This window comes from Calidris pugnax, unplaced genomic scaffold (genome assembly GCF_001431845.1).
Source record: "Calidris pugnax isolate Ruff unplaced genomic scaffold, ASM143184v1 scaffold19, whole genome shotgun sequence".
In the NCBI taxonomy this organism is placed as follows: Eukaryota; Metazoa; Chordata; class Aves; order Charadriiformes; family Scolopacidae; genus Calidris; species Calidris pugnax.
In genome coordinates, this window is record NW_015090775.1 from 4,556,826 (window position 1) to 4,580,709 (window position 23,884).

At 43.5% G+C, this 23,884-nt stretch overlaps 1 protein-coding gene across 3 annotated transcripts in view; it reads left to right on the top strand.

Annotated features, from left to right (window-relative positions):
- Positions 1-4,905: 4,905 nt before the first annotated feature.
- The window catches only part of ST8SIA6 (ST8 alpha-N-acetyl-neuraminide alpha-2,8-sialyltransferase 6), a 53,015-nt gene continuing 34,036 nt past the window's right edge, over positions 4,906-23,884 (top strand). Inside the window, exons 1-4 of one of the 3 annotated variants that reach the window (XM_014946256.1) lie at positions 4,906-5,081; positions 5,207-5,314; positions 15,384-15,482; positions 21,852-21,938. In XM_014946256.1, coding sequence (XP_014801742.1) covers positions 4,987-5,081; positions 5,207-5,314; positions 15,384-15,482; positions 21,852-21,938 — 389 coding nt within the window. In that variant the 5' untranslated portion in view covers positions 4,906-4,986. The remainder of the gene's footprint in view (positions 5,082-5,206; positions 5,315-15,383; positions 15,483-21,851; positions 21,939-23,884) is intronic. The other 2 variants (XM_014946264.1, XM_014946246.1) reach the window with 2 other exon arrangements.

A 23,884-nucleotide genomic window follows, 5' to 3' on the forward strand; every position in this document is an offset into this window, starting at 1 on the left:
ATAGCAGCCTTCCAGTACTTAAAGGGGGCCTACAGGAAAGGTGGGGACAGACTTTTTAGCAGAGCCTATTACAATAGGATGAGGGGAAATGGTTTTAAACTAAAAGACAGTAGATTTAGACTAGATAGAAAGAAGACATTTTTTACGCTGAGGGTGGAGAAGCACTGGAATAGGTTGCCCAGAGAGGTTGTAGATGCCCCCTCCCTGGAAACATTCAAGGTCAGGTTGGACAGGGCCCTGAGCAACATGATCTAGTTGAAGATGTCCCTGCTCAACTCAGGGGATGTTTGACTAGATGACCTTTAAAGGTCCCTTCCAACCCAAACCCTATGATTGATTTTGTGCACAAGAGGCAAGTCATGCCATAAACATGACACCTTATAAGACGCTTGGCATCTTGAAGACTTCTCCATGTCCCCTGACTTTTTTCACCTTGACTTTCTCTGAAGAGTGAATAGCACCTTACATGATGAGCTGTCACTGGCACACTTGATGAACATCTCAAAACTGGGGTACACCTAACTGCTTTTGAACACCTAATACTTCAGCTAGTTTTATGTAGACCTCAACAAATTGTTTGCTGGCTGAATGTAGTTATTTGGTTATTATTTTAATAAAGCTGAATTTTTAAGTTACAGGACACTCAATCCTGTCCTTAAGAAATAATGAAAAACATTAAGGCAAGACTGAAAAAGTGTAGCAGCAACAGCCACAAGGCTATTACTGAGCTTGGTTTTAATTTATTTTCTTTTAGTAGCAGGTACAGGAACGCACTGCTTTTTGCCATTTTCCTTTTGTGAAATGATCTGGACAACTTGATGTCCTAGAGTTTGGCAGACAACACCTCAGCTCTTGCTGTTTATCATTATTTAAACTATGTCACCCAAAACTGTGGGTGGAAATAAATGAAAAGGTTATGAAATGAACCAATTACTTTCTCCCAGTTTGAAACACAGATGTTTTGGTTTCATGTGTCTGTTGGAGGCTTTTTTTTTTTTTGCTAAAAGCACTCACAGTAATGACCGCACTAGAAATACCAAAACAGTTGCCTTGCACTAAAATCCCACTCTGGGAACACTCATGCTTTGCCACAACATGGGACTCCAGTTTCACTAAATCTCTTTTCCACCTTTCTCTTCCTCCTAATTGTACCAGTCATCTCCTCTCCTATTTGCAATAGCTAATATCCCTATGACAGCCATTGCTTAGATGAGAAGGCAGCATTAGGAAAGCATTTAATGAACATTAATTGCTTCTTAATATGATTTAGCTGCTGGAAATAAGGCAGCTAAGCCAGCTCCATGTGACCAGCAGCCCTACAGGCACCAGCATCAGACTCCTTTTGAGATGCAATCCTGTGGACATGGGCGGGGGGGGGGGAAGGAGTGGGAAAGCAGCCGTTCACAGATGACACCCAAGGCTACACTTTACTTTTCCAAATTAGCAACTAAGTAGGGTTGTAGGAACTCGGCAACAAAGTCATCATGGCACCACCTGGCTGATTAGTGATCTCTTCCTTCTGCGCAAGCCAGCAATTATCAGTTCCCACTGACTTTGGAAGCTAATGGGAATCAGAGGCTGGGGGATGCTGCCAAGATGCAGCAGCTTCCAGCTGTCAGGAGGACAGCACGGGACACACGCTTGGTGCACACTGTCTGCTCTTTGTCTTTTCCTGTGTGGCATCTTGGGCACCCATGACTTTACCATTTTGACCCTCTGCATTGTGTCACCTGTCATCACCGCTTCTGACATGGCAACACGATGCAGGAGAAACTTCACCTCCAAATCCAGCATCCCTAAATTTGAATCCCAGTTTACCATTGATTCTCGGCTCACCCTTTAGTTAGGTCACTTAACCTCTCTACTAAGCTGCTCTGCCAGGAAATTAAGGCTGGTAACACCTAGAGATACTGTCACAATCAATAAGTGTTTGTAAAAGTTGTTGATAAAACAACAAGCACCAAGTGTCAAGTCTAATTCAAACAGATACAGTTTATAGTCTCCCCATTTTATTTGCAAGAACTTTAATATGACACAAAGATTAACCTTCTGATCTGGGAAAAAAAAAAATCTCTACTGATATTATAGACCGGTGTTGGCAGCAGATCTCTAACTTGAAATACGATGTCCTCACTGACATCACTAAATTTCCCATGGATTAGCTGACAGCAATACTTCAGGACTCATGGGAAAACTGTATTGCAGAGGAGAAAAAAAAAATAAAATCATGTTCTGGACTGTTAATTCTCAGTCTTCTTTCATTCAGAGCTGAAATAGAATACCACTAGACTTTCTAAACTGAAAGATTTACTTTTACATAGAGTATTTAAAGGATATTATGAAATCAAAGAGTGATTTGGGTTAGAAGGGACCTTAAATATCATCTAGTTTGAACTCCCCTGCCACAGGCAGGGATATCAACTAACGTGAGCTAGCACAAGGTAATACCTACTGACATAAGCAGAGCCTTCAGGTTTTACAGAGGTAACAGTGGGATTGACGTTTCTACTACCAGTGAACACATACATTCTTTTAAAAGCTTGACCTTTGCCCTCGACATGTTCATATACAGTATCAACTGGATGATAGGCCTGGAGCTGAAGATTTTTTGGAAATGGTGATGAAACATCTTCATGTTCAAGATATTTAGGATTCACAACACCCTCAGAACAGCAAACCTGTTTCAGGACTTCAGAAGTCTTAACACTGTCTTTGTGTTAAGCACTTCAAAGCCAAGAGGACAACGGAGCTGTGCTCAGGGGGGACTGTGCACTGAGCCCAGACTTGCTACCCCTCAGCAACACCACCAGCAACTGCTTCTAGCTCTGTCCCACCAGCACCCACAGCACTGCTCACTAGGGACATGAATAAGTATCCCAAAAAAAAAAAACAGAATCAAGGAATGGTTTATGTTGGAAGGGACTTAAAAGATCATCAAGTTCCAACCCCCCTGCCCTGGGCAGGGACACCTCCCACCAGACCAGGTTGCTCCAAGCCCCATCCAGCCTGGCCTTGAACCCCTCCTTCATGTTCAAGATATTTAGGATTCACAACACCCTCAGAACAGCAAACCTGTTTCAGGACTTCAGAAGTCTTAACACTGTCTTTGTGTTAAGCACTTCAAAGCCAAGAGGACAACGGAGCTGTGCTCAGGGGGGACTGTGCACTGAGCCCAGACTTGCTACCCCTCAGCAACACCACCAGCAACTGCTTCTAGCTCCGTCCCACCAGCACCCACAGCACTGCTCACTGGGGACATGAATAAGTATCCCAAAAAAAAAAAACAGAATCAAGGAATGGTTTATGTTGGAAGGAACTTAAAAGATCAAGTTCCAACCCCCCTGCCCTGGCAGAACAGCAAACCTGTTTCAGGACTTCAGAAGTCTTAACACTGTCTTTGTGTTAAGCACTTCAAAGCCAAGAGGACAACGGAGCTGTGCTCAGGGGGGACTGTGCACTGAGCCCAGACTTGCTACCCCTCAGCAACACCACCAGCAACTGCTTCTAGCTCCGTCCCACCAGCACCCACAGCACTGCTCACTGGGGACATGAATAAGTATCCCAAAAAAAAAAAACAGAATCAAGGAATGGTTTATGTTGGAAGGAACTTAAAAGATCAAGTTCCAACCCCCCTGCCCTGGGCAGGGACACCTCCCACCAGACCAGGTTGCTCCAAGCCCCATCCAGCCTGGCCTTGAACCCCTCCAAGGATGGGGCAGCCACAGCTTCTCTAGGCAACCTCTTCCAGTGCCTCACCACCCTCAGAGTGAAAAATTTCTTCCTGCTATCTAATCTGAATCTCCCCTCTTCTAGTTTGAGGCCATTACCCCTCATAATACCCTATTAATTAGATCTTCCCTGGCACACCCCATCACAGCTGGTGCCGTGCTGTTCCTCTGATGTTCCTCTGAAGCATGCACCTTCTCATTGTCCTAGCTAACCACTGCCCAGTCACAACATCAAGTCCCTTGTTACTTCATTTATATAGCCCCAGCAGAGCGAGAGCTCTGAGGCTTTTGAGCCATTGTCTGAGAAATCAGAAGAGAAGCTCCCAGGCTTAAGGGAATGCTTGGAGGTAGAGAAAACAGGAAGGATAAGGAAGAACCTGCAAAAACAAGGTGTCAGCTGGCTCTCGGCTGTAAGGTACAGCATCTCTAGTACACACTCTCTTAATAAAGAGGGCATAATTAATGGCACATCATCACCTTACTACATTTCTCATAGCAAAGACCAGCCCTGAGGAAACAACGCTACATGACAATTACACAAAAAAAGACGCAAGCTTACTACATCTTTGCCGAAAATCACTTCAAACACATTAAAAAAAAACCCACCTCACAAAACACCACATTGAATGTCATTTATAAATAAGATGAAGACCTACCGAAGCGACAGCGACCTCGCCACACCAGCCCCGGGGCAGGGCCGGGCTGCCCGGGCCTCCCCCCACCTCATCCCGCCGCCGCCCCGCACGGCACCCCCGCTCTCCCCTCTTCAAGTTTCGGCACCATTTTAACTCCCTCGCACCGGAGGGGACCTGCCCCGCCGCCTCCGCTACCCCGAAACGCCCTGAGCGGCCGCCGGCAAAGGCTGCCCGCCTCCTGCCCCCCCTCAGGCCGCGGCAGCTCTATCGAGCCCAGCCGCCCCCCGCCGCCCCGGGAACCTGCGGGGAAACCGGGGAGGTAGCCCCATCTACCCCCGGCACAGCGGCCACCATCCCGCGGGGAAACCTGTCCCGGGATCACCGCGCCGCTCGCCTGAGGGGAAAGTTGGGCGAAAAGCCCGGCCTGCCCCCGCCCGGCCCCTCAGCGCGGTGGGAGGCGGGGGGCTGATGGCGGCGGCGGCGCAGGGCTGCGGCCGGCGGAACGGGCGAGGGGCGGAGCGGAGAGACCCTGTGGCTGCCATGGCCGCCTCCCCCTCCCCGCAGCCTGCCTTAAATACTATGGGGCGGCCGTAGCTGCGGCGGGCGCCGCTGCCGAGCGCACCATGCGGGCTGTCATCGCCTTGGCCGCCGCGCTGGGCAGCCTGCTGCTGGGCGGCTGCCTCCTGCGCCTGGGCGGCCAGCAGCCCCTCCGCGCCAGGTAGGGCGGCCGGGGCCGGGCGGTGGGGGCTGCGGGGCGGGAGAGCCTGGAGCCGGCTGGGGGAAGAAGGAGCGGGAGGCGGCGAACCCCCCCCCCTTTTTTGTTTTCCCCGTCTCGCTTGGCAGGGGCTGGGAGGAGGAGGAGGAGGAGGAGGCGGGAGCGGCGGCTGTCACGCCGAAAGTGGGGCGAGCCCTCAGGTCCCCCTCAGCCGCCCTCCCTCAGGCCGGGAACAGGTAGGGGCCGCCCGCCTTCAGCCGCCCGACGCGCGGGTCCCCCGGGAAGGGACCCCGGGAGCAGGAATTCGCCCTGGCTCCGGCTCGTTCTCCCTTGTCTTTTGGCAGCTTCACACTCAGGCAGAGTGTTAGAGGCTTACTGTACCCCCAAAAATGAAAATTCGCTTTGACCGTAATAAATGTTTTTCTCCTCAGGCCTCTTAGTGACGGCTGTCACTCCGCCGCTGGGGTTTGAGCCCAATAAGATGTCACGTATAACAGTTTTGCACCATGCAAAAAGTGCTGGCCAAATGGCATGTCCCAGGTGGCTTTTATTATTCTTTCCAGGAAGGTGCAGCTGGAGTTGGGCAATATTATTGTCATTTTTCTAATGTGCACTGAGTCAAAAATACAGATCTCTCTTTTCATAGGATGAGGGCCAGACATACGAAGCCTTTTTCATGTTGTGTAGCATCTTACTTCACCCTTTCGCTTGGTCCCATGTCTTGATCTTTTGTATCAGTTTAGATCTTTGCTTTACAGCCCCTTGTTTTATACTGCGAAGCTTAATATGGCAATATTTGGTAAATTAGCTGTGAAACATGTCGTGCCTTAAGTGCAGGCTTCAATATTAACAGCTCTGTTTTCGTGCTCTCGAGTCTTCACACGCTGTAGGAAAACTAATAGTGCAGAACAGGGCGTGCTCTTGAGTCTTCACAGCTGTAGGAAAACTAATAGTGCAGAACAGGGTGGTGTAATCCACACATGAGAGATTACTATGAAAAGAAGTAGCTTGCAAATATTTTTGCTGTTCTGTTTTACTTTATATGGCCTCATTAGCATCACCATTCCGATGATTGTTGTATGTTTATATATATTATGGTCAAAAAGACGTGATAAAGACTAGAAAGGACTTGGGAATTGGGTCTTTAACAGGAGCTGTGATGTTTGGGTTATACTGGAGTCAGTGGTGACAATGCAGTTAATTAACCTTACCCGAGGTGCCATCTCATCCAATCTAGCTGGGTTGGGGGTTAAAAGAACAAACGATTTCCCCAACTGAATGCAAGGGACGTTGGTCGGAGTAAGTATTGCAGTGTGCCCTGACAGGAGGTTTCTTACCTGTTTCCGATGAGAGACCCTTGTGCCCTGCCTCAAAATTTAGAACTTTCACAAGCTGTAAGTTTATAACAGCTTTTGAAATGAGAGTGAAACAAAAGAAACAGGAACGTTTGCAGAATTCTAACTGCTGTTATGTGCTTCTAAGCCTGCTTTTCTTCCCTGTGCTTATTTTTTCCCTTTCTGCCTCTTTTTTTCCGTCTTTTCCACTCCTCACTATGTACTGGTTTTGCAGAACGTACTCTGTTCTGCTTTGTTTTTTGTAGCTGTCTCTCCATTCTCCTGTCCACTCGCTTCTGTGTCATGTCTGTGGTCCCCCCCGGCCCCGTCTTCTCATACTCTTGCTTTTCCCTGCTAGTCTCTGAGCTGCAGTCTCCTTCCCCTCAGCTCGGTGTGCTAAACCATGGAGTCAAATTGACTAGAAATGCTGGCAGAGAGCACTTCAGAGAGCAGAGTCTGGCTGCTTCCCATCTGCTGTTAGTATGCTCACAACTGGAGCAAAGAAAGTGGAAGCAGCACAGTACCGACGAGGGCTGAAAATCCATGTCGTGTATGGGTCAGTTTTTAATCTCTATAATAAGGCAAGTGTAATAAGGCCAGATTTTAAATACACATTTTTCCTTAATCTGCCTGGCATCAATTTGGAGCTAGTTTTGATCAACCTGAACTTGTATTTCGTCGTGGCTAAGTGACTGCAAAAGTGTGACAAGTAAATTATTAATCAAAAAAAGTTTCATTTCACTCTAGCTCCTCTAACAGCGGTGCCATTGGAGGGATAGCTTGCTGGCTGAATCCAGGAGAGGATGTTCTTTCTCACCTGAGTGCCTGTGCTTAGTAAGCTGGCCTGACAGGAGTCTGTGGTGCATGTTTGGCATAGGAGGAAGGAGAGAGAGCTGCTGGACTGACCAGGAGCTGTTACTTAATCCAGAGAGCAGCTCTGGGCAGGGAGCCATGCTGTAGGGGTTTGATCCAGGCAGCAGCTGGACTGGGCCTGGCCGAGGGCCATGCTGGAGAGATTTGATCCAGAGAGCATCTGGACTCATTCAGGAGATTCAGAGAGATCCCCTCAGTGATGGAGATGGATGGTCAATAGGAATGAGAGTCCAGTTTGCAGTGGGGTTTTGCTGCAGTATCCACGAGTATAGCGACAGGACAGAAGAGTCCCCCGTTGAAACAGGTTGTACAGGGGTTAGTGAATTTTTGAATCGGATGAGGCCACGCTAGTGAGTTAATGGATAAAACTAGGAACAATGTATTGGGAGAGACTTTGCCAAGTATGGTTCTCCTAAAGTACCCTGATGGTTTGAGAAGCATTGCTGTGTCGCTGACAGCAATGTCTTTTCCTGCGTAAGAGGGTGTGCATGGATGATAGGTTAGACTCTGATCTTTTCATCAGTTTGACACATTTTTCTGGAAAGCTAAGATTTGCATACCAGATTTGGTGGGAGGATCCAGGAAATGAAAAAGAAAAAAAACCTAGGCTCTGTCCTTCTTGAACTCGAAGTATAAGTAACCTAAACAATCTTCATAATCGCAAGATAATCTTTCTTCTTATCATGATTTTCTTTGCTGTTGGAGCATATTTGTAACCAGACATCTCCTGAAGAATCTCTAAGGCCCTATTATTTTGTTGCCTCGCAATATTGAAAGCTAATCTGTTCTTCTACTTCGAGTAATTTTTTTAAAAGGGTGAAACTGAAGGATGAAAGGATGAAAAGCAGGGGATTGGTTCAGACTGTCACAGATATTTAGGCAGCTGTTATGCACAGCGATGTTTAATTAGATGGTGACCAGGCACCTAAAGTTCTCTGAGGACTGTGTCTTAGTAAATAACCTTGAAGATGCAGTTTGTCTCTTACAGGACATTTCTTACCACTTTTCCTTGCTCAGTGTTAGATAACTCAAACAATGGGACTACATCTACAGTGGGACTTCCAGTTTTGGTCTTGGGTTCATTTCACAACCTACTGTGCCTGTTAGTAGGGTTTCTTACTAAAAAAAAAAAGGGCCATTGTTAGTAAGATTTCTCTAGTAGTCCCCAAATTTATTAATGGAATCAGTATCACTTACACCAGAATGCTGCAAGACGTCATGTTTATGCCTCATGTCATCCTCTCAGTGTTTTAAGTTGTAACTGCAAGTGCGGCTTAAAATTGCTTAAGCCAACAGTACAACTAAAAGAAGTAGTTTTGGACTTGTCCCACCTTTAGACACTTAGTCCTCCCTCCCCAACTGTGTTTGTGCCGGCATATTTGTTTGTGTAGTCGCAGCATTAATAGCAAAATAGAGGGCTCAGCACTGCTAGTGCTTATCAGGGGAAGGTGACAATAGTAAGAGAGGCTAGGTGGTGTTTTCTTTGTTATGAGACTCAGGGCGTACTATGTTAAGCTTGGGCAGAAATTCTAGTTCCTTTTGTGCTGCCCAGATAAATGATGCCAGCTCCTACACGGGAAGTGGAAAGCACTACGTATATGTACTTTAGATGCAGGTAATAACAAGGCAGCAGTACCCTGAAGAACTGACCACCACTACTCTCTTATTCCATTTGTGTCACCAATTTTAAGGCATTCACATACTATTTCCCTAACTTACTCTGTGTCTTCACAGGTCCAAGGCAAGCACAGTGCAGAGGCTGTTGGGGTAATTGAACAGTGGGAGGAAGTGATTGAGGAGCTATGAGTAAACAAGTATTCATGCAGGATTCCATAGTGTTGGTTTCTCCAATTCCTCTCTCGGCAGCACATCTTTATGCAGGCCTAGGGAATAAACAACTATACTTAATTAACTATGCTACAGAGACCTGTACATTCTGTCTCCTGTCAAAATACTGCATTCTGGCAGGCAGAAGGGGAAGAAGAACGGGCTATTACCACAGTTATGAACAGTAGCTTAGTTTTAATTTGCTACGGTTTAGATTAGTCAGCACTGGTGACCACTTCACTAATTTTACTGCTCTCTTAGTATTTTTTTCCTTCATTCCCAAGTGATGCATGCAGACGTATTTTAGGAGTGCATTTCTAACACATGCCTCAGGTATTAGTTCTGTCTAAATGAATAGGTGTTCAGTTGAAAGCTGCCAGGACACGTTTATGTTCTGACAGTGGTGAAAGGTTTCCCAGCCTCTTTTCTGTTTACTTGGTCCAAGTGAAACTGCTCTGTCATTCTGTCTGTCGTTACTACTGGAACATCATTTTGGTGTAAGTACCTTATTCTTTTCACTTTACCCAGCATGAGACGCTGAATGTTGCTTGTCATGTTACCTGTCATGTGGTTTATGGATTTTATAAATAAAAAGTATCTGATGTTATGTATAACTCCGGTGAATGCACTGCAAGGTCTTCCAAATAATTTCAAAATGCAGTTTGTCGTAAAGACCTGATTTAGCATTCCTTAGATAAGCAAAACCTCCATGGGAACTTGAACAAGGATAGTAGGATCAGTCTTTTTCACAGTTACTGTGATTAATGTTACAAGACAAATTCTTATTCCTATGGTTTGATAAAGCCATTTTCATAGTCTGTTTCACTAAGCATTTAAATTGTGTGTTGCCTTATTAATCAAGGTGTTGTGAACCTGAAAAATGTCGCTATATTCTTATCATCTGATTCATTTGAAATAGTGTCAAAGCTAGCACTTAAGAGCACCCTTCCTAGGGAAGTACAGATTATGAGTTTTTAATAGTATTCAACTAATAGATGACGAGATTCAGATATAAATTAGTCTCTTCAAGGGAAAGATTAAGATAGAAGGTATTCACAAACTGGATAGTGTTGTTCAGTGCCACTTTGGTAGAAGGATGGAAATGTGCAGTTCTGCATGCAGAAGTTACCCTTTTTAGCTGGAGATGCTCAGCTGGAAGAGGGTTCAGAGGTCCTGTGCTGCTTCAGGCAGAGAAGAGCAGGGAGCCATAGGAAAAAGGCAAGAACTGGTTATGCTGGGCATGGAGTGAATAAAGCCGATTAGTGGGATTTTTCCTTACATTCAGTGTGGACATGACTCTTGCTGAAATTAGGGATGAAATTCTTGTTGCTTTCAGTGCTGCCAAACAGTCCAGTTCTGAGCTCCACGTTCTTTCAGTTGTTTCCAGCTGATTTTGTGGGAATTCTGGAGGACTGGCCTTTCAGTCCTGGGCATATCTGTATGCCGTGGTATAATTCTCAGCATTATATTTTCTTTTTCCTTCTGCCTTTCCTCCCCCCTGCCCGCCACCATTCATCCTTTTTTCATCCATTTTATGTCCATCCATTTTCCTAGTCTGATAACAGTTTGGGGTTGAGTTTGGTTTTGTTTTTAAAAGGATTCCCTTTTCTTTCCCCTCCTGTACCACTGGTCCCCCAGAACTCCATGTTAACTGAGGTGCGTGTCTGCCTGGTGGTTCCCTGCACTAAGGCTCCCTGTAGTCTCAGGACTGAATGCTACAGGTGCAGCAACAGGGCACGTGGACTTTCCATATAGTTTCTTTATTTCTTATTCTGAAGGTGGGTGCAATCGTTGCCTTAAAGAATTTTACAGTTTAAAGAACTGCTGTCTTCCTGAGAGCAAGATATAGAATAACAACGTGCTGATAAATATGGCACATGGACTTAATCTACTGTGGATTTATTAAAGTACAGATGGTGTACTTTCTTAGTTCCTAGAATTACCATAGGAAGTATGTGGTCCTCAAGCTGTTCGTATATGATGTAAAAAAAAAAAACAACACACTTTTTTTTTCAGATTTTGACCAGTGAGTCTGGCTTTGGGAACATCTAAACTCTAAAGGAAACGTAGCAGAAATTTCCTTGTTTCATCCGTTTCTGAGTTCAGGCCATCAGAATATAACATGGTCTCCACTACAAGTTCTCTTCTAGCTTAAAAGTTTGCAAAATTAGTTCAAGGTAGCCATATATCTGCATTGTTAGACACGTTAACTGATTTCGCTGCACAAGTTTTAGTGCAGTTCTAAGAACTGAACAAAGACTGTCACCCCCTAGGTCAGGTAAATTCATTTAGTGATAGATGCTGCCTAGCATAATTGTTCTAAGTGATCGGAAATCTAATCCGAGCCTGATGTCTGCACAATTCTGCAATGAATAATGCAGTCCAAGTTTGGATTGCCCCTTGCACACCCCTTTTGTCTGAATGCAAAAATCTTTCGCTCATGTGAAGCAGAGGCCACTCTGACGGTGAAACAGAGATTCAGAAATTTAACGTTTACTGGAATGAGTCATTGTTTTGCATGTCTGGCAAATAAATATGTCTTCTTTGCACCACATAAAGAGCATTGACTAACTTTTGTGTAGAAAAAGCCACAGAAGAAGCATTTTGGTGATCTATCGTGTGCCTGCATTATATGGGTAAAGAATTTTAATTAAAATTTGTGTCTAGTTTTCCCCCACAGTTTTGCCATTTTCATCAATTTTCACATGTGTCATGGAAAGGGAAAGAAAGAATCCTTACTCCTTTGTTCTCCCCTTGATGTCTGTAAAAGTGATTGTCAGGATTTAATGGCAAAACAGAACACGGATTTATTTTGCTCGTTCCTTTTTATCCGACTTTTTCAGTTTTGAATTTTTCAAGCCTTGAAAATGTGTGCATAAAAAGCAATTGTGTATTAAAAAACGAGGCGACTTGCTTCAGCAGATCTTAGTCCTATGGATTTAAAAAGAGTAAGAGTCTGTTGAGTAGAGCTTGTAACTGGTCGAGAGAATATTTATGCACTGCCCCACTGATCTCAGGACATAAATTAACAGGAAGCTGTAAGGACCTTTTAATGATTCTCTGCACAGAGTTGAAAGAATGGTGGTTCTCTGCCCCTCTACTCTGTGCTCGTGAGACCCCACCTGGAGCTCTGTGTCCAGCTCTGGAGTCCTCAGCACAGGAAGGACGTGGACCTGTTGGAACGGGTCCAGCGGAGGGCCACGAAGATGATCAGAGGGATGGAGCACCTCCCCTGTGAGGACAGGCTGAGAGAGCTGGGGCTGTTCAGCCTGGAGAAGAGAAGGCTCTGGGGAGACCTTAGAGCAGCCTTCCAGTAGCTGAAGGGGCTACAGGAGAGATGGGGAGGGACTTCGTCAGGGAGAGTAGTGACAGGATGAGGGGTAATGGTTTTAAATTGGAAGAGGGGAGATTTAGATTAGATATTGGGAAGAAATTCTTTGCTGTGAGGGTGGTGAGACACTGGAAGAGGTTGCCCAGAGAAGCTGTGGCTGCCCCATCCCTGGAGGGGTTCAAGGCCAGGCTGGATGGGGTTTGGAGCAACCTGGTCTGGTGGGAGGTGTCCCTGCCCAGGGCAGGGGGTTGGAACTCCATGATCTTTAAGGTCCCTTCCAACCCAAACCATTCTGTGATTCTCTGGCCATAAAAAGGCACCTCGCAGCGAGCTGGTCTGTCCTCAACCTGATCTTCCTGGCAGCCTTCCTGTGTTAAAGAAGGTCTCGTCTGGCCAGCTGTGGCTCAGAAGGGCTGGAGCCACTTCCCAAATAAGCATCCAGCATCTTGATTTTTAGTTGTAATGAAAGACTTATTAGCAGCTGTAACATGCGTGCGCTTGGCTTATGATGCCAGGAGTTGTTTTTCGAGGTGCCATTTATGCAGTGAAGCTTTGCATGTGGCCATTTCTCTTACTTTGAGCTGAACTGTTTGAGTTTACTGAATTCGGGAAGCAAGAAAGGGGAGACATGATTTGGTGCTAACTAAATCTTTTGGGGAACTGATGTTGGTTTCTTTTGTGAAAAGGCCCACCTGGCTCTTCGGTGTAGACCTGGTTCAGACCAAGGTGCAATAAAGCTGTGTGTGTAAATGGTGCAGGCAGGATATTTGCTGGTACTTAGTGTGTAAGATGTGCTGAGTTGTTCGCTCTCAACTGTGTGCTCTGAGAGCCTTCTTCCCCCTTGTTGGTGTGGCACCCCTTGAAAAAGAATTAGATAAGGAGCTGTATGCAGGATCAGCCAAGGAGCTCTCAGTAGGCAGTGCCAGCTGCTACCATCTATTAAAGTCACTGCAGAACTGAAAGGGCAGAGGGATATGTTGTGTTGTCTTAGTGTTGCCCTCAAGAAGGAGCAGGCAGACTGCAGGCTTCCTTAGGGGCATGGAGTGTATACTGGGAAGAAGTTCTTGGTGGTGGAAAGAGAGCTGATGTCTCTCCTCTGCAGCCTCTGTCCTGGGTGAGTTGCTCCTATGGAGTGAGTGATTCACTAGAAAATTCATGGGCAATGGAAAGAGAAGGAGAAGGGCTTTGTTCCTCTTCCTCCCTGGGGTAGCTATGAACACGCCAGGCAGTTTGGTAGCAAAATAAACAAGCATTTATTCTGCTCACTCTTCTTCAGTTACTCTTCTTGTCATTTGAATTGTTTAAGAATTTAGTTTTTTAAGAAGAGAAGGCTCAGGGAGGACCTTATCAAGACCCAGATGGAAGGCACAAAGAGGGTGGAGCCAGGTTCTTCTCAGTGGTGCCCAGTGACAGGACCAGAGGGAATGGGCACCAACTGAAGCACAAGAGGTTCCCTCTGAACATCAGGAAACACTTTTTCGCTGTGAGGGTGACTGAGCACTGGCACAGATTGCCCAGGGAGGTTGTGGAGGCTCCATCCTTGGAGATATTCAAAAGCTATCTGGATGCTGTCCTGGGCAGCTGGCTGTAGGTGGCCCTGCTAAAAAGCTGTCTGGATGCTGTCTTGGGCAGCTGGCTGTAGGTGGCCCTGCTTTAGTGGGAGGTTGGACCAGATGATTTCCAGAGGGGCCTTCCAGCCTCAGCCACTCTGACTCTGTGACTTGAAATGGCATCTTTCCGAAGTAAAAGAGGTTCAAAATCAGCTTGTCCGAAATCTTGTTGATACGTGGCTTCTGTGTTTTCATAAGTAAAGGCAGTGGAGTTTTGGTCCTTGTTAGTAAAAGGAATGATGGTTCAGAAGCAGAGTGCATTGTGCACAAAGCAGGAAGACCCTTTCTCTTTGCATATACAGAGGTGGCTCAGTTGTTCTGTGTTTCTAAGAACAGCACAGGTTCCAGTCAGTGCTGCAGCTCACACCCAGCAGTGAATGACACAGCATCTGGATCTTCTGTATTTCTAGTTCTGGGTAGGACAAACACATTGTGGTGTCCCGGTGCTCTGTAAGTAGTGAATCAGTGGAAGGAACCCAAAAGGAACAGGGAAGGGAGAGAGGGGAAAATGGTGAGGAGCAAGGAAAATAAAAATGCTGGAGGAAGAAAACTCCCTGGTAAATGGCAATACGTACAGCAGAAGGTAGATGACAGAGGAGGGTGATTGTATGAGATTGAACTGAGAGACGGGGTGAACTGATGTGAACGGAATAAGACCTTGGTATTGCAGTCATTTACTAATTCACAGCTCAGTCTTCTACTGGGACTGCCAGACCAGAGGACCACACAGGAGTTTGGTGAAAATAAGACAACAGGAATTAAAGATCGCTGTCTGGCACTTACCTTGGCTCCTTTTACAAGTATTTATTCTTACTGTGTAAATAAAGAATAAACAAGGAAGGAAGTATTAAGCTTGAGTCAATAACTTAAGGTCCACGTAGAAAGATCCACTTCCCCTGTGGTGTTCCCTGTACGTATTATATTGGCACTGAATATTGCATTTCATCAACAACTTTAGGAAATCACACTTGCTAAATACTTTACTGGTGAATATTTTAAATATCTTCAAAATGTAATGCTCAAGAGTCTTGCCATTTCATTTCTTTCTTTAATTACATTTTTTGATTACAGTGTAAAGTAGAAAATATAACTTAAACTATGAAACAGGGTTACTTTAAAGAATCAAATATTTTATAGTCAGTAACAGCGAACTCCCCTTTTATATGAGAGCTTGACAATAGAAGTCAATAAGATTTCTTTGGTAATTTTTTCAGCTAAATCAATGGTTATTAATCTTATTGTCATAGCAAAGTAAACTTGACAGCATTGTCAGAATATGTTCTCTCTTTTAAAGTTTGTTGCTTTTTCTTCCCACCCTTTTTCCCACCAGAACAACTGTTAATAAAAATGGAATCTACCAGTTTGAACAGGCTTCAAAATGTAAGGCAATTCAGGACAACATTTTGTCATCATCTATCAAGAAGAAAAGGTAGGTATTTGCTGTGCTTTCTGCTTTGTTTGTTTTAAATAGAAAGGTAGAAGATTGTCCTCTTTTGCATAATTCTCAATGATATGAATGTGGAGCTACACAACAGGAAACTGAAATTGTTCAACCAATGTTTGCCTGCATTTTTTCTTTCACATGAATTAGATTTATTCAAGGTTGGATTTTATTTTTTTTATTTTCACAATGTAAGTCAACAAGATTTCTCCTTGCCAGTTAGCAGCATTTTATTCCAAGATATTCACAAGAAGGCTGAACAGAATCTATAAGGTATGATTTCATTCTTGAGTGTCTTTTTCCTGATTGGTGAACATTCCTGCTATGAGCAACCTCCATTAATGGATTCTTTTCAGCGTATTCACTAGAGTGAGTATGGAAATGTAGTAGTATAAAAATGTGGTAATTAATTGCAGTCTTTATAATAACTAGTCCACAGGATACTAATAATTCAATTTTAGATACGTTGAAAAACCACCTCAATTTTGGGTTTCAACTTGCAGTTCTGCCTTTTCCTGACATGAAAAACCCCCCTTTGATATCAGCCCTCCTCAAACTCCTTCCCACTTTCTGAAGTGTTAATGGGAGAAGCAGCCCATTCTTTTTGACATGTAATATTTTGCCTATATGGATGCACCAATAAATAAAACATCGTAAATAAGAAAGACTTCCCATTGGGATCAAGCTCCAGCTTAAAATTAATTACATGCCATAGTGTCTTTAAAATTGGAAGCTTTTTATTTTTTCCCCTCCATTTGTGAAAAGAGAAAAGGAATGAGAAAAAAAAAGTTCTGCTAAAAGTAGTTATGTACCTTTCCTCATTCAAAGAACTGGAGGAGTCAATTTTTTCCTTAACGCAGAAACAGCATTAAATCATGATTTTAAAACACCTCCTGTCTTTTCTGCCCCTTCCTCACTTTTTCATTGCATTTTAAGATCTTTCACCTGTTCTTAAGTCACCATATTCCCAGAATTCTGGGGTTTTTTAAAATGATTTTCTTTTTTTCTCCTCTATAACCTGTTCTCCCACCGATATTCCACCTCATCAGCAACACTATCATTGAAGTTTTTCCTCTTTTGAAAGGTGGTAAACCACGATGTTACTTTACTGACGCATTGCTAGTGAGAGCTGAAACAGAGACTGGCAAACAGGTCAAAATATACAGTTGGTTGAAAAGCTGAGCGATTAACAGCAAGACAAGGACAACCAGTCGCTGTATTTCCTCCAAAATCCACTTAGAGCAATAGAAATGCTGTTATTTATCCTGCGTGTTACAAAGTTGTACAGGCTGCAGCAATGCAGATGTGCTCTTCATACCCAGAACGTTTGGGAGCTGAGATTGTAGGAAAAAAACTTCACAAAGTTTCAGACCTTTATTCTGTGGCTAAAGAGAAAGGAGGAGCTGCACCACTTAACGAGGCAGAAGATGAATTGGGCAGGTAGGAAGAGAAACTGATGCTTGGAAGAAAGGAGCAAGGGATTGTTTTGTGCCATGAATATTGCAGCTTGTTACCCTTCCCTGAGAGGAGCTGGAGGGCTCTTTGCTGCTTTTCCAAGGTGTGACCCACAGGCATGGTACATAAACGCTTTATAGTGCAGTTCTAGACTTTCAGGGACATTCTGGACACTCTTCCCTCTTAAGCTGGCAGACAGGGAAAAAATTACTCGTTTAAAGCTTGTCAAATTATTTGATAGTAAAAAATGCTATGTAAGTGGGAAGTTATTATTATAGCAGGTATGTGCTGGTGGTGATAAAGAGCCTGAAATGCTGAGTTTTGCTGGCAGTTTTCCATTTTTATTCTAGGGCAAGCCCTGTGCACGCTCTTTTGAGGGCCTTAAAAACTGATAGTTGTTTTGATAGTATTAAAGTGTTCAAAGGCAAAAGGGATCCTCCTTTTCTTTTGCATTTCCTGCTGTTGCTTTTCTTTTAATTTGTTTCTCTCTGAAACATAAGCTGCCAAATAATAATATCTCCTTTTTTCACTCCTGCTGTTCAGTTTTCCTTCTAATTTAAATAGCTTTTTTTGAGCTAGGCATTTAGCTTTAGCAAGTAACCAGGTGGGGCTGCACCTCTCTCTGTTCTGACATTTTGCCTGTTGTCTCCCTACCATCTCAACACTCCTGTCCTTGCTGTTGTCCTTCAGATATCTGCCAGAAATTAGAAGATACTTATACTTTGTCAGTGCTTCAGCTGTGCATAATAATTCCTCCTTAGCCACTGCAGTTAATGTAGAAGGTCACTGCATACCTGACAAGTACTATAGGCAAAAAAACCCCTCCCAGGTGTTATTTGTCAGCAAGGCAAATACAGTATAAGTGAGTTTCCAACAACACCAAGTTATTATAACACTTGTGGTGCGGGTGACAGACAAAACCAGGACAAAGTGTGTTTCATTCACTATTCTCAGCACTGTAATTATTGTCTTGTCCACATATTTTTATAGTTCAATTTACAAAAGCTTTTTTATCTTAATAATAAAACCCTTTTAGCTTCAGTGAATACGTGCTGTAAGCTCCTGGGTGCCAGTGGAAATACATGTATTGTCCCAGCTCTTGAAAACAGACTGAGTTACAGCAGAGCCATTAGATGATACCCTGATGGCCTTCTGGATGATTCCTTTGGAGAAGTGAGTCCCCAAGGCTCCTTTAAAGCAGGAAATGCTAAAATAGGCTTCCTGAAAGGAAAACAAAGCTTTCTGGGCTGTAAACCCAGATGCGGCAAATCCCAGAGCTTCACTTTGAGTCTAAAAAAATTAATCTATAGGAATATTGTCTGTATTCAAATAGACTTCACAGAATCACAGAATCACAGAATCTTAGTGGTTGGAAGGGACCTCTGAGATCATCGAGTCCAACCACAAAAAAAAAACAAAAAAACAAAAAAACCAAACAAAAAAACCACACAACCAAACAAATACAAAACACACCACACCAAACGCCCACCAAAAACACTGCACCCACCAACTAAACCCCACACTCAACACCTTACCATAAACCAATAACCTTGGGCACTAGAGCAGGCCCTGAAGAGCCATGTCTATACGTTTCTTAAATCCCTCCAGGGATGGTGACTCCACCACCTCCCTGGGCAGGCTGTTCCAGGGCCTGACCACTCTCTCAGTAAAGTAGTTCTTTCTAATATCTAATCTAAATCTCCCTTGCCGCAACTTCAGACCATTTCCTCTGGTCTTGTCGTTCGTCCTTTGGGAGAAGAGGCCAACACTTGCCTCTCTACACCCTCCTTTCAGGTAGTTGTAGAGGGCAAGGAGGTCTCCCCTCAGCCTCCTCTTCTCCAAACTAAACATGCCCAGTTCCCTCAGCCTCTCCTCATAGGACTTGTTCTCCAGGCCCCTCACCAGCTTGGTGGCTCTCCTCCAGCACTTCAATGTCTTTCCTGTAGTGAGGGGCCCAAAACTGAACCCAGCCCTGGAGGTGAGGCCTCACCAGTGCCGAGTACAGAGGCACGATGACTTCCCTACTCCTGCTGGCCACGCTATTCTTGATACGAGCCAGGATGCCATTGGCCTTCTTGGCCACCTGGGCACACTGCTGGCTTATGTTAAGCCTGCTGTCTACCAACACCCCCAGGTCCTTTTCTTCCAGGCAGCTTTCCAGCCACATTTCATGGAAGCCTTATATTGGTGTGAGCAGCTGCAGTGGCCACTTTGCAGGGCTGTCCCTGGCATGAGCTCCTGCTCCCCGGGACATGCCACTGGGTTGTCTCTGCCTCTTGCAGTGCTGTGCCAGGATGAGTTCTGACGGTCCGTGGCATCTTTATAAGTCACAAGAGGAGCAAAACTGGATGCACAGGCGAGCAGAGGTGGTGTTCTGTCTGGTAAAGACCTGTAAAATGGTGCTTTTCTGCATGAGCTGGTGGTGAGTTTGGACACCTCTGAGCAAGATTGATTCCATCCAGCAGCCAGCAGTGGAGAGGTGGCCATGTTCTTGCATTGTAATTGTTTTTTTTACCCTCGGTGCAGCTTCTGTTACATGGATAAGAAGGTCCTTACACTTTCTGACAGTGAGTGCCTGTGTTTCTCGTGAGGCATTAGAACTAGCATTATGGACAATGCTTTGATTTTTCTCCTTACCAAATGTTTCCCTGTGACTTGCTAATAACTTGTCAGTCCCTGCAATTTCTTTCCGAGCTGATGGTAATTTTTCTTTTCATTTCTGACTCTGATCTTCTTCTTATCAGTGTCTTTAGGCTAGAATTTGCTTTTTCTCTATTTTTTTCTCCTAGATAGTGATAGCCTAAGTAACTCTTCATGCTCTGTTATCCTATTAATTCTTGGAATTTTTCCATAAGTCCCAGCATCTAAGAGTTATTTACTGTTTAGCCTTAAGGAATACAACTAGATGAGTGATTCAACATCAGCACAGGCTATTTCGGTCCTGTGCTTCTGTCCCATCCTCCCCTCACATGCACTCCCAGTGCTGCCTTGTGCTGCTATTGACACTTGTCTGACCCCACAGTGAGCCAATTTGCGTAGCAGCTTCAGCAAGAAAGTAGTTCCATTTTCTCTAACTGTAGTTCCAAGGCTGCCAACACAACATACCAGGAGGCAGTTGCCAAAATAAGGCGGCCTTCACAGTTTCTCCACTCCAGTCACTCCTTGCTCATACTGGCTGTGGTGTTCAATGGAATCTTTCCTGGAGAAAACGTGTATGCATATTTTTTTCTTCCTTTTTTTTTTTTTTTTTTTTGGTCACAGTAGTGAATTAAAGTGGTTTGTGAAGGCATTTGACAAGTACAAAAGCTGGCAAAAACAAAAGAGAGGTGGACTCAAGTAAGTATCAGCAGAGACATGAGAGAGAGAACAGATTTGGAGTTGGACTGAGAGGAGGAGGAATGTTCTGCACCAGGTCAGATCAGCTACAGCTGCAATAAAACTAGTTTTGTGCTTCTCCCACTTCTGCCCATCCATTCCTGCTCCCTTGAGTTGTGCAAGGGCTCAGGAAAATCAATTTGGTCAGAGTCCTCTAGTTCCTTTAAGAGTTTGCTAAGTCTGCAGAATGAAAATCGTACGTGTTGTCACAGGTGCAAACTTGAGCCAAAAACCCATTCTAATGCAGAATTCCTCTAAAAAGTTTCATTTCTTTTTCCATGTGGAAATGGGACATGATTTTATTCAGGAGCAGATAAGCAAGTTAACTTTAGCAGTTGCAGTAGTTTTATGAAGCAAACAAAAAAGGCTTCTGTTTTTTCAAATGTTTACCGTAAGGCCATGGCACAAAAAGCATGCTGAACACAGAGAGAAGGAAGCTCTCAGGTTGTTGACTTCCGCTGCTGCAAGTCACCACCACAGCCTTTTTTATATTCCTTTTTATCAATTCTCTTGCTCCATTTAAAAACAAATGAGGTTTCTTGCCATCCCAACTCTTGTACAACTGTTCAAAATACACACTTCTAAATTCCAGCTTAGATAAGCTCATGATCATTTGATTTTGGGCCAATGCTAACCTTTTTTTTGCTAAAATAATGCAAGGTAGTTCTTTTCTGGAGACATGAGTCCCATGGAATATATAGTCATGGGACCCATATCATCTTTTCTTCCCATTCCCCCAGTCCTCCTTATAAGTCAGAGTTACTGTTTTAAAAAAAAAACCTGTATTAGGATCCAAGCAGAAATGGAAGAAGTATTAACATCAAACCTGTAAGGGAAGAAGTGTCTTTATTCTTTTGACTCACATGTTCTGAAGTATTTTACGTATGGACAAGCCAAATGTCTTGAAAGGGTTTAAAAGGAGCAGAAAGCTCTTTGATTACACGTACCAATGTAACCAAAGTGCTGGGTGATGTAAAACAAGGGATTGTTTTATTTAACAGATAATTTGAAGGAAAACTTACATCTGTAAATATTGGTCTATGGTCTTAAATGATTGAATTGAGCTTTGGGGACTCTACAAGGTAAACGAAAGAAAATAAGTGTAATGTTTCATTCTGGCTTGTAAGAGCCACATTTCAAAACATTTTTGAAGTTTAAAACACCAAACATGAGAGATTTTTGGTATTATTTTGGCCTTCTGCACTTGAGATGATTTCTAATAACTTCAAGATATTTAAGGTCAAATATTTAAGTTTGAAACTAGTGTACTTTCAAAAGTTTATGAGAAGAAAAGTTCATTAAGATATCACTATTAAGAAGCAATGTTTAATAGGTCGTGCTAATTAAATGAGGATAGTGCTGTTACAAATTACAAAAATAAAATAGGTCATGAAGTTCTAAAAGCAATCTATTATATATGCATCATGCACATTATTATTAATAAATGCATCATTTGAATGTTTTAGAGACTGTTTCTAAATATACATACATATATATTCTAGTGTTTGATGTTCTCTCCTTATTTAGATACTCAGAAGATTATTATCTTCACATAGTCACAAAACTGCAGAACTGCACCTGGATAAGGAGACCAGAAGAATCTACAAAATTCAGGTAATTTTCATTGTCTCAGTTAGAAAAACTGTTTACCCTAGATTCATCTAAGAAGCCAGAAAATGAAATCTACCCCTTGGAAAAGAAAATTTTGTATTGCTTTTAGACTGCTTTCACAGCTATACATTTCTATTAATCTTTTGATGCTAGGGCTTTGTGTTTATTTGTACTGAACTGTGCAAATTGAGTAGGATAAAAGAACTACACCAACGAAGTAATTTTATCTGTCCCCACTATAAGGAATAGATAACTAACTTATTTAGAATAGATTAAAATATTCCTGACACAAAACCTACAGTACTAAAAAAAAAAAATAAAAAAATCAGTAATGTGATTTTATCCATCTAAACTGGCATTCTGGTAGAAGACTGTGTAATGAGGCAGTGTATTTCTTACCTCGAAACTATTGCTTCATATTAAAGAGGTGCCCATGGCACTCATTAGGTTTGACACTGTGTGTCGTGGCCCCTGGGCATGTCAGCACGTGATTACATCTGTCCTTGTTCGGGATGGCACATAATTACATGCTCAGTAGGGACAGTGATCCCTGAAAAGCTTCCACTCTCACTTGGAAATGCATCATGCGGGGTTTGGAGAACAGCTTTGCTGTGCCAACCGTGTTTTCTCCAGGGGGAAATACTCTTTTGAATTACATTATTACATGGATCAGAATTAAAGAGTCTGTCATGATCATGAAAAATAAATAAACTGACCTACCTTCCAACTCTTTGGAGTTAACTAGCATTGAAAATTTAATATCCGTATGATACCCTTGGAAGAAGTAGTTTTTTGGGGGGTAATGATTTCTGTGCTGCATAAATTGCTGTGTTTGCTGTGTATCATAACTGACTAATGGTGTTTCCCAAAGCTGAGGTAGGAAAATACACAGAGATAAGGCTTAAGAAACTTCTAATTAACTCAGGCAGGCTTTAGCTGTGCACAGAGATACCAGAGCATGATAAGGAGCTGTTCTGGTTCAGAACAGGCAGGTGTCCTGTACAGTTGACAAGGGCTGAAACTACTCTCATCTGCTCTCCACCCTGCTACGTTTAGAGGGTTTGTTTTCCAATCTTTTTAAAATTTACCTTCTTTCTGAACGGACCAGCCACCACTTACCAGAAATTTACCGCTTCTGCTGTGCTAGGTGTACAAGCCAATGGCAGAGTAACCACTCCTTGTTTCACCTTGACTTCATCATTTATTATTTCTGCACTCTGCCTTCCACTGGGCCAAATTCTTCTACGTCTTCTAGGCCTATGGGAATCAAACGTGACACCCTCTATCTAAACTGTCACATGAGACTGTTGGACTTCAAATGTAAGATGCTTACTGTTCTTCTTGTTGTCATTGCCTTCCAGAAAGGAGTGTGGGTCATAACTAGTCAAGGTGGGTTACACAACCAGTGATCAGACTGGAAATAATAAAAAGTCAAAGCTGTGGGGTGCACTAGGCCACTTAGAAAATGTGGCCTGCATGTACCTTGAGGTGAGCTTGCTAGCTTTAACTTAGCTCAAATACCAAATGAAACAATTCTTTTGAAACCCATGGTTCAGTCCAGGCTGGACGAACTCTTGTTACTTCATTTACATTCAAAGGCTGTGCTGTTATGGTTTAATTGCTTTTTAACATCCAAACTACCTAGAGTATTAGCTAGTTGATACGTATACAAACCATGCTGCAATTCTTGTGGCAGTACTGCACATTCTTCTGTCTCTATGAAATTTGGTCTTCAATATCATCCCAAAACTCCACTGATATGACCAAGGACTGGTGCTTTTGTTTAGGGCATTGTGGATGATTATTGTACAAAAGATGTGTGCTTTTGCATAAGTCTTTTCTTTCATTTTTCATTCATTCAGACTCCTCTCTGTTGCTTTCTGGAAACAGGACATGAAAATTTTACAGTTATCCTTGCTCCCAGACCATACTAGAGAGTTTCGAGGCTC